At 31.8% G+C, this 11,392-nt stretch overlaps 3 protein-coding genes and 1 non-coding gene across 4 annotated transcripts; 2 read left to right on the plus strand and 2 right to left on the minus strand.

The window, feature by feature from the left end:
- Positions 1 to 528: 528 nt before the first annotated feature.
- Positions 529 to 2,829, minus strand: TOP1 (DNA topoisomerase 1; the record flags this gene model as incomplete). Its single annotated transcript, XM_041551467.1, has 1 exon — positions 529 to 2,829. One exon carries the CDS (start codon positions 2,827 to 2,829, stop codon positions 529 to 531), a length of 2,301 nt encoding a protein of 766 aa, XP_041407401.1.
- Positions 2,830 to 6,779: 3,950 nt separating this feature from the next.
- CDC5 (polo kinase CDC5) lies at positions 6,780 to 8,921 on the plus strand (the record flags this gene model as incomplete). Its single annotated transcript, XM_041551468.1, has 1 exon — positions 6,780 to 8,921. The coding sequence occupies one exon, from the start codon at positions 6,780 to 6,782 to the stop codon at positions 8,919 to 8,921; it is 2,142 nt and encodes a 713-aa protein (XP_041407402.1).
- An 895-nt stretch (positions 8,922 to 9,816) lies between these two features.
- Positions 9,817 to 9,889, plus strand: KABA2_06S08294. The gene has a single exon. It is a non-coding gene; the product is annotated as a tRNA-Thr (tRNA).
- A 395-nt stretch (positions 9,890 to 10,284) lies between these two features.
- On the minus strand, positions 10,285 to 11,235 carry IZH2 (PAQR-type receptor; the record flags this gene model as incomplete). Its single annotated transcript, XM_041551469.1, has 1 exon — positions 10,285 to 11,235. The coding sequence occupies one exon, from the start codon at positions 11,233 to 11,235 to the stop codon at positions 10,285 to 10,287; it is 951 nt and encodes a 316-aa protein (XP_041407403.1).
- Between the last annotated feature and the right edge of the window lie 157 nt (positions 11,236 to 11,392).

An 11,392-nucleotide genomic window follows, 5' to 3' on the forward strand; every position in this document is an offset into this window, starting at 1 on the left:
TTCTTTTTGAGTATTTGAAAATGGGAAACGTTTTTATAGAAATAGTTATCACAATATTACGATTACTTTGCTCTTGTTGTTGTTGTTGTAGTTCGTCCTTTTGGAAAAGGTGTTGATGGAAATGGTTGAATCTCATTCTGCTTCCTTTATATATAATATACATATATAGCAAAACCAATCGAGAAAGTTTTCTTTGCCACCGAAAACGTGGAAAAATGGATTTGGCGGGGGGTCTCTCCCTTTCTGTGGGGCTTTCTGGGACCAGCGATGTATCCGATGACCGCCGATATCGGGAGTTGCGCTTCTGTTAGACGGGCCAATCAGATATGAGCCGGAGATCGGAATATGTGTGCAACTGGAAGAAGGACCTGTAAGTTGGTGGACCTTCGACGCAATGTTATGGTGTATGTTACAAATGCTTTATCTCTTTACATAGAGATATACAAATATCTGTTATGTATGTATGTATATGTGTGTGTGTCTGTTATTGTTCTACGTAAGGTGTGGAAACCTCCTGAAATTATGTGATTAGAATCTCCAATTCTCGTCCACGGATTCAATAGCCCAAGTGAATTTCTCTCTGAGAGACTTGGTGAAAATCTTCTCGATAGGGACTCCGAATTTCTTACAAAAGACAACCGATAATCTAGGATCGATATAATTAATCTTGGAGGTACCTAATGAGACCTCGGAGTTTTCTTCTTTGTCCTTTAATTGGATTGAAGATGTTTCTATTCTTAGATCTAATTTTTCAATTTGTTTCTCTAATTTTTCGACAGTGTTCAAAGTTGGTTTTATGACAATTTTACCAGTCTTTACTTCTTCTGCAAATTCTTCTTTCAAATTTTCAACTTTTTCTAACCATTCATTTAGAACTTTTTCTTCTAATAATTCTTCATTTTCAAACTTACGTTTATCATTCTCACGAACAAATTTACGTTGATATTTTTCATTTTCACGTTCAATAATCTTTTCATGAATCTCAATTTCATTTTCCTTAGTTAAATCATCGATTTCAGCGTAAAATTTTGGATTTTTTTTACGTAATTTTTTATCCAACTGTAACATACTTTTCTTTAACCTTATACGTTGCCATACAAGTTCTTTAATTCTGAAATTTGCCTTTTGAACAGATTGAGCATGACCCTTGGTGACAGACCGTTGATGGTTACAAAGAATGGCAACTGTTCTATTGGCTGCATTATATCTTAATAATTTTTCGGCAACAGAACCCTCATTTGGAATTAAATCTAATTGATCTTGCATCGTCTTGGAGGCATTATAAGTACGGAACACCTTGGCTGTAAGACCAGGCATGTAACTTTGTAGATGTTTGTTTAAGATGGATGGATCTAATCGATCAAACAATTGATGACCTGGTTGTTTTGGAGGTCTCTTGAAAATAATTAAATCCTTAAAAACTTGTTTATCGACTTCAACTTCTTGATAGAAACGAATCGAATCCTTACCCAAGAAATCAAAGATAACAATATTTGGAGGTTGTAAAGTAACATGTTCATACCGTAGAGAACAACAACCAACTGTATCTGCTTCATCTTCCGATTTCTCACCACCAGCTCTTAATGCGAACACATCGATTAGATAAATGGCTACAGCCTTTTGACGTTCCAACATCACTTTACTCTTTAGACTTCTCCTATAATCACGTCTGATGGCATCGATATGAGATTTCAATTCGCGAGCTTTTTCAAATTTCTTTAAATCACTTTGCCCCTTTAACGATGAGTTGGCAGCAAGCCTGACATATTTAAATGAATTAAAAATGTTTTCACGCCACATGGCTAACCATTGAACGTTTGGATCATGTCTAATTTCACCCCACTTGTGACCCTTTGGTGGTTTGGGGATTGGTGCATCTTTACTTAGATTCAATACAATATCTTCAGGATGAACTCTACGTTTTAATTTACCTGTTTTAGGATGTTTACCACGACCTCTAAATAAATCAGGAGGTTCGACTCTAAAATTACCAACTTGTTCCTTTCTACCATTTAATTCACAAAATTTATAAGGTTCTTCCTCCTTTTGTCTTTCAAGTCTTAATTCTTTTTTCTCTTGAGCAGACAATTTTTTTTTCTCCTCTTTTAAGACTTCAAAATAATTATAAATCTTAGTGAAATCACATTTATTAAAACTTTTAATTTGAATACCATTTAAAGTTCCACCATTTTCTTTTAAGACTTGCAAAAAATCATTAAAGAAATTTTTTTGAAACACCGGATTCTTACCATGATCCGTCTCTAACAAGGCTGCATAAAATCCTACCACTTCTTCAGCTTCTGGCGGTAGTTCTACAGGTTGATTGTCATAATAGAGTTTGATGTGTGACGGTAATGGTTCATAATCTGGCGGAAACATGACACCATTATGAACAAGTGTAGTCCAACCAGCATCCTTAGAGTCTCCTTCTTCCCACCATTTATAGGACTCTTCTTTGGTATCTTCATCGTCTTCTTCTTCTTCTTCTTCTTCTTCTTCTTCTTTCTTCTTTTTCAACTCTTTCTGTCCCTCTTCTTCTATCTTAACAGATTTTTTGGATGTTTTTGATTTCGATTTCTTTTTCTTCTTCTTTTCAAGTTTCTTAGACATTACTTCATCATCATCATCACTACCTACTTCAAGTTTAACTTTTTTATCTTTCAAAGTAGTCTTTGTCTTTTTCTTCTTCGGTTGCTTCGACAACACATCATCACTATCATAGTCTGAATCCTCCTCCACGACAACTTTTCTCACCTTAGTATTTTTTCTTGAAATAGTTTGAGACAATGGTGTATCTTCATCATCAGACGACATCTCAGCTCTAGTCATTTCCTAGGACTCAATTTGACAAGTATGGATAAAACAAAATATATTAAAAAGCTTATAATTAGTACGCTTGTTTGTCACTCCCTTTGTTTCCAGTAATAGAATTGCACGTATAAGGGACTCACCCAAACGATTTTCTTATGTGTAGTGCTTACTTTGTATGATAGGTTTAACGACGAAATAGTTAATTACCTCATCGCTGAAATTTCATGCAACTTTATATAATATATATGATTTATCGTATTGTTAACGCGTCAAATGAAACATAAAGAATGGGAAAAAAAATTTGGAAAAAAAAAGATCGACAAAATTTCCGGGTTACTACAAAGGATGGGATAGCTGCGTTGAAGAAGAGCTTAAGAGGAGAGATAAACAAGAAGGTTAAAGGGACCTGGTATCGCACACTCGATAGATTATATTTGAGTGTCCGGTGGCACTTTGAAAAAGGGAGAAGATCCACACATATATATATATATGACTGGCTGTAAAACTAGGGATGGATTAGGTTTAACTTGAAAGATATCCCTATTAAAACAACCGCTTCAGTTATTACTCTTTCAAACAACAAAGAGTAGATACCACCCATTTCAATAATTATCAGATCAAAATCACTGACATAGAGGATACAGAAATTCCGTCAGATGTCAAATTCGTGAAATTAACCTGATATGACAACTGTCCAATGCAATTCCACCAACCACAGTCGCCTACTCCAACAAAAATTATGTTTTTCAATGGGACTCTAATTTGCATCACAAATCGTCCAGAATATCTACGGTATATCATATATCAAACTGGATCAGCTTTTTCTTTCGACAAATGCAAAGTCAGGACCATAGGGATGACGCTGCCTTAACTATCTAACTGAGATCCGGGGCACTCCATCTAAAACCTTATGGTATTACCTCAGAGATAACGCTTTTCTTTCCATTAATTATTTCAGAGCAAATTTATCAAATCTCTAATACCAGACGGCTCATGTATTACCCGTTTATAGAAGAAGTCTGTTTGAACAAATCACAAATATCCATTCGTTAGCCTATCAAAATACCATTAGAAGGAATCAATCCTGATATTATATACTTAGGTTTCAGATAATTTTTAATCATCATGGATCATTGCCGGTCATACAGTGTGATTTTCCAAATAGAAAGTGAGGCAGAAACTGGTAAATTTTTATACTTCTTCCCCATGTATGGCAATGTTAAGAGCTTTCTAGGTATGAAAGGAATAATTGGCGGGAGGGACATTTAAAAAATGAACCTTGACTTACTTTACAAATTCACAAGAGAGAGAAATATTTATACTGTATGGTTTATTACATCCACATACAATGTGCTTCATATACTGAATAGTACCAATGAACTTAAAGATGAGAGTCTCCAAGAGTCTCCATTATTCTCATGTTATATTGAATATTTGAAACATATGGCAAACATCATTTTTGAGAATATAATAAAGTCGATGGGACACGTAATGATATTGCAAAATTATGATGAGAATAATTTAGCTGATAATGTGTCTCCCAGCGAAAACGAAGAAGCAAGAAAAATAGACATTGTCTAAAAATTCGACAACTCCTTCAATAATAAAGTTCCTATTGTATTAAATAAAGTGGTCGATTTTTATTATGAAGTTCCATATGGAACAAAATTAAAACTATATAAAGAATTAGTTCCCAATTGTATGCATACAGAAATATTGTTCCGTGAGAGAAGTCATTAAATTAAATATTCAAAGGTTAGTGTCCTTACAGATGAAGGATATTCAAATATACATATTTTTGTTAATAATACGTTAAATACAGCCGATTTACATCAAAAAGAAAGTGTACTTGATCTGGTTTCTTAATTTAAAGTAGCTAAGGCATTGGTACCTCAAGACAATGTACTGTCGTTAGTTTATGTTACTGTATTATTGAACTGGTTTATCAGTTTCATAGTACAGCCCAGACACTTCCTGATCTGATAAGTATCTCAAATTCGAGCCTAGTTTTAGACAGTATTAACAAATAAGTTTACTAATCCCAAAGATTTGACTCATTAATCACAACTTCATATCTACAATACAACAGAATTGATCCGATTAAAGTTGTAAGAAGTCTACTAGTCTAAATTTTATATTTGGATGCTAATAACCTCCATAGCAAAATCGTGGTTATTCGCATCCAGCTCCTTTTAAAAAGAATACTACGATTATGGATTCTTTATATAAGCATTTATGAAAAGATCCTGACTGTATACTTTTTAACCTCCGGTTCTTGACTTCCGAGACTTCAAACACTGGAACTGTGTATATATATACCGTACAAAACATACTACATGAGATTCATCATTGTCATAATTAAATGTTCAGAAATATATTATTGATCAACAGGGAAACAACAATGTTTAGTTAAATGTCAGCTATGTTTATGATGTTGACAGAATTAGCTTTACAAGAAATTATATCTGGATACACCGGACAACCCTTTCTTATAAGTCAATAATAAAATACTCTCCGTGGAAACTAACATTGAGAAATATGCGTATATGTGACTGATCATCACTAAGAGTCTCCCAAGGGGTTCAACTACTCCATAAATTTTTTTGTATGTTACATAGAGATGATTTATGTATATCATCTATACTTGCTATACACGGGGACTTGCAATTACATAATTATGTAAATAGATGTTCTATGAGGGCGTGTGTGGATATCGACCATAACATATCCTATTTGGAACATATATAGTAAAAGTGAAAACAGTAAGGAATTATCGAAATGGTAAGAAAGAAGAAGACGCATAACGAAGTAAAAAAGTTGCCTCCCCGGGGGAGAAGAAGCCCCAACTGGGGTTTACTGTTGTTGTTGTTGTTATTATTATCTAATGCACATGCAAAACTTGGCTTAACTTGATACCACTGTGAAGTTAAGTAAGACGAAAAGTATATAGAACCTGATGGTAATATGATGTACGTACATAATCAACACACACAAAAACCGTGCTTCTATTTTTATTGTGAAACGACCTAAAGAAAAGATAACTCTGACAGAGAAACAAAACAGTGCCTGTTTGTATGTATGTAATTGTTTCTTAATGAAATGATTTCCAACTATTTTTCTTCTTCCTCTTCTTCTTCTTCTTCTTCTTCCGTGATATTTATTTTTGTGAAATTTCAAGTTTTTACCCGATTCGGTTTAAATGTAAACAAATCAACTAGCAGTTTTAGGTAAAAAAAAAACAAAGCGACCAAAATTGAAATTTTTTTTCAACTCAGTACACTTCCATCTCGAACAACAAGGCAGAGCAGATAATATATATGAATAGACTAAGTTACAGTGATATTATCTAATTATAATCCCTAATTCAGGAATTAATCTATCCCTTTTGTTTTGGGGAGAATTTTATTTATATATATATATTAGAAGTCTTTAAATAGTTTTTGAATTCTTTGACTTTATTTGTTTCAAGAATTAGATATTTATAAAAACGTACACTTTTTCGTTTTTTACTTTCTGTGTTAAAGAAGTCAAGACGTTAACACATCATTTCCATCAGGAATCTTTTAACACTAATTAAATATTAGAATAGGTGCGCAAAAAAAAAAGAATAAGCAGTAATTCTTTTGATAAAACTATCCAATTAATACTAATCGGATTTTATCTATTCTGTTCATTCTAATTCCATTCCGGTACATTTCAAAGATTTAACGATATAATACCTTGTCGTTGTCATCGGTCATTTCTGTTTTCCATTTTTTGAATTTTTTTTCTTTTCTTCCTTTTTCCCCTTTGTTCAGTTTTTTTTTTCATAGATTAAAAGTGACACAAAATATTAAAAAGTTAATACAATTAAGATATAAAGATAAATATATAAAAGGTACAAGTTATTTCTAAAAATTGTTCTTTTTATTGTCTTTCTAGTCATTAAGAAATAAAAGTAATATCAATAAGTAAACATTCCACGCATCATGTCTTTAGCTCCTTTGCAAACTGTTAATGAAAAACAGTTGAATTCAAGAGCAATTCATACACCTATTAAGAAAAATAATTTAATATCAGAAAATAAAGAAAATTTTCATAATAGTAACAATAAAAGAATTGATAATGGTTTCAATCAAAAACAACCTCCTCAAAAGAAGAAAAAAGAAAAATTGTCATCGTTATGTAAGACACCACCATCTTTAATCAAGACAAGAGGTAAAAATTATCATAGAGGTCATTCCTTAGGTGAAGGTGGGTTTGCACGTTGTTTCCAAATGAAAGATGATTCTGGTAAAATATATGCTGCAAAGACCGTAGCCAAAATTTCAATTAAATCAGAAAAGACAAGAAAGAAATTGTTATCTGAAATACAAATCCATAAAAGTATGAAGCACACAAATATTGTTCAATTTATTGATTGTTTTGAAGACGACGTTAATGTTTATATTTTACTTGAAATATGTCCTAATGGTTCCTTAATGGATCTTTTGAAAAAAAGAAAATTATTAACAGAACCTGAAGTTAGATTCTTCACCACCCAAATATGTGGTGCAATTAAATATATGCATTCAAGAAGAGTTATTCATAGAGATCTTAAATTAGGTAATATTTTCTTTGATAAAGATTTTAATGTTAAAGTTGGTGATTTTGGATTAGCTGCCACTTTAGGTAACGATAGAGAACGTAAGTATACAATTTGTGGTACACCAAACTATATTGCTCCTGAAGTATTAATGGGTAAACATTCTGGTCATTCTTATGAAGTAGACATTTGGTCTGTTGGTGTTATGATTTATGCTTTATTAATTGGTAAACCACCTTTCCAATCAAAGGATGTTAATACAATTTATGAAAGAATTAAATGTCGTGATTTTAGTTTCCCTGCTGAAAAGCCTATATCTTCAGAGGCAAAACTATTAATACAAGATATTCTATCAGTAGATCCTTTAGAGAGACCTTCCATTAAAGAAATCATGGATTATTTATGGTTTAGAGGCTGTTTCCCTCCTTTTACAAGAGATGATGTTATGACAACAATACCATGTTATGAAGATGAAATTAGTGAAAATGCATCCATTATTAATTTTAGATATTGTATGGATACTGTTGGTTTACTAGATTATACATCCTATAACCAAAAGAAACAATCGATACCATTAATTAATAACGGTAACAATACTAATAATAACAATGCCATTGAAGAAGAAATGAACAAATACCATTCAATAACAACTGTTCTTCCCCAATCATTATCACCAGGTGGTACTAGAAATAAATATAAGGAAGTTATAGACATTGAATCTCAAAGAAAGTTTAATGAATTAGCAAGACAATCGAGACTTCGTAGAGCACAACAAGAATCAATTAAGAAAAATTTAGTACCGACCTCGACAAATACCATCAAATCTGAAATATCATTAAGAATTCTAGCAAGTGAATGTCATTTAACATTAAATGGTATATTAGAAGCTGAAGCTCAAAAGAAAATGGGTGGTTTGGCGCAATCAAGGTTACCAAAAGTAAAACACCCTATGATTGTTACCAAGTGGGTTGATTACTCTAATAAACATGGGTTTTCATATCAATTATCCACTGAAGATATCGGTGTTTTATTTAATAATGGTTGTACAGTCTTAAGATTAGCAGATGCTGAAGAATTTTGGTATATTAGTTACGATAATAAAGAAGGTTGGATTGCAAGTCATTATTTACTAAACGAAAGGCCTAAAGAGTTGAATAGATATCTTGAAGTCGTTGACTTCTTTGCAACTTATATGAGAGCTAATTTGAGTCGTGTCTCCACTTTCGGTCGTGAAGAATATCATAAGGATGATGTATTCTTAAGAAGATATACAAGATTTAAACCATTTGTTATGTTTGAATTGAGTGATGGTACTTTTCAATTCAATTTCAAAGATCATCATAAATTGGCCATCTCAGAAGGTGGTAAACTGGTGACATATATTTCACCATCACATGAAAGTTTTACATACCCATTAGTTGAAATCTTAAAGACTGGTCACATTCCAAACTATCCAGAATGTAAATTTATGGAGAAATTAACAATGATTAAAGAAGGTTTGAAACAAAAATCAGCTATCGTTAGAGTTGAACAAACCGAAGTGTAATCTTCAATCCTTATCTGCATTAATTTAATAATATAAATCAATAATTTCAAATTCTATCCCTAACTGAAGTTGACTTTGTTATTATTGAGCTTCTTCCATCTCCTTTCATCTTTTCTTTTTCACATATTGCATTAAAAATTTTCTGAAATAATACCATATTAATATTCACATCCTAAAATAACTAAATCCATTCCTCTATACATATATACATATAGTTCTGTATCTATTTTTATATTGTTGAGTTGTGTCTTAGGAAACACAAGAAAATCTAACAAAATAATTTCATTTTTTATAATTTGTTCTATTTTATTAACTTCGGAACAGATTTGAATTCAAAAAATGGCCTACTTCAGTAAACAAAAAAACAAAAGTGATAAAATTAGATTGTATGTGTCATAATTATAAAATTATGGAATTTTCTATGTGTTATTTTAGTTTTTAATAATAATTGTAGGTCATGCTGTTGAAATGTAGCGGCAGCACTAAAAAGGCTAACATTAGCTTTACCTATCTGAAGGAGAAGGTATTTAATATAAGTAGAATTTAGAGTGTGCTGCACTGCCGTATATATAACAATACCTGATGTATACTGCATAATGTAATGTTTATTTCCCCTACATTGGGTTTATTGGAGCTACATTGTCCAACGTTACTATGCACAAAAGATGAGCAGTTTAACAACAGCAACTCTGTTTAACAGTTTATACATTTCCATGACTATGTCCGATAATTCGAACTCGAATACTAATCGCACTTTCTTGATTTCAAACTTACATTTACAAAACTTATCATTATTTGAAATATAAGTAATAAATTATAAATTTGTTCGTACAAAGTGATATTATAATACTAACTATAAACTAAATAATAAATTTTTCGAATTTCGAATAATTGAGCTTTTATGGCCAAGTTGGTAAGGCGCCACACTAGTAATGTGGAGATCCTCGGTTCAACTCCGAGTGAAAGCAATTTTTTTGGTTATTTTTACTCTGAATATCTACCATCTTATGTCACAGTTGATACCATTACACATATGTCGAAGAATGTTTAACTTTTATTTAATTGGAAAACTCTTCCTTTTTATCCATGTTCTTTAAAAAAAGGTACAAAGTTTTTTTATTTAAAATTATATAATTATTTTAAATATTGAAGTTTCTTTTCCCTCATCTGTCAAACAATAGTTTTTTTTATTTCAAATGGTATATTAAATTATTCATTTAAGTAGTTATTCATTAAGAAATATTTATATTATATATGAATCTATAAGTTCCGTTCTCCAACGTGTCTGCAATAAAACGATGTATCATTTTTTCCATAATAATTTGTGGGGTAAAAATATGTTTCATCGTAAAAAAAATTCCCTTCAAGCTTGAATCATAACTGGAATCATATAGGTGTGAACATAGGTGTAACTTTTAATTAAGCCTGTGAAGTGACAAAGAGCTGCCACAACGACTAAGATATGGAAGATTTGATGCGAATGACCCCACATATCATAGCGACCAGGCTTAATTTTCTCTGGAAATCTTCCACCGTAAAGAGACGCACCTAGTATATATAAGACACCTTCTAATATGATCCATTTCAGTTGCACTCTAGTCCATGTCTCATGAGAACCGTAATAAACCAAACCTGCACCTATTGGAAGGAATGCAGATAAACCAAACAAGACAAACATGGCTGCCCTATATGGACGCCATTCCCTTGAACGAAATCTTTCATCTAAGGAGACAACTGCACAGGCAAAACCAAATAATAATGTAATCCCTGAAAAAGTGTAGAACATATATGAGCTATCATAGAAACCATAGTAGAGAATACTAACCATAGAAGTGGAGATTAGTATGACTATTCCTAAATAATCCAACTTATTACCAAATTTGGCTACCGGTGGAGAATGACTCTTTAAACAATGGAATATACTACTCATTGTTAAACAGGTAAATGCACCAAAGAAGAATAAATCAATAAAAAAATAATCTGTCATAGTGGTTGTATTAAATTTTGGGACGTAATACTTATCGATTAAAATCAATAATAAAGCGATCAAACCGGGAATCAAATGACTATAGATGTTGACCGATTCATTGTGAAGATAAAACAAACTGTTTATACATTCTGTAAAACTATTAGTTTCTCTAACATAACCTCCGTGAATAAATTCATTGTCCTTTTGCCAATCCGGGATCTCATGCCAAGTATACAATTTATGTTTGGTTGTATGCGTCACTTTAGCTTTAATTTGACCATTTTCTGATATTTGTCTGTTGTGAACGTTTTTGTTAGCGGTTCTTTTTTGAATGTTTGCAGTCATCTTCTTCAATTTATGTATAATGAATGACTTCTATTCTCAGATCTCTAACAGATTTGTTTTGTCCAAAATAATTAATAGGCACTGTCCACAAAACAAGAAGATACAAGAGTAAATAAGATCAAAATCAATACATCAATACATATACATATATATATAT

Source organism: Maudiozyma barnettii, assembly GCF_903064755.1.
Source record: "Maudiozyma barnettii strain CLIB 1767 genome assembly, contig: KABA2_06, whole genome shotgun sequence".
Classification (NCBI taxonomy): domain Eukaryota; kingdom Fungi; phylum Ascomycota; class Saccharomycetes; order Saccharomycetales; family Saccharomycetaceae; genus Maudiozyma; species Maudiozyma barnettii.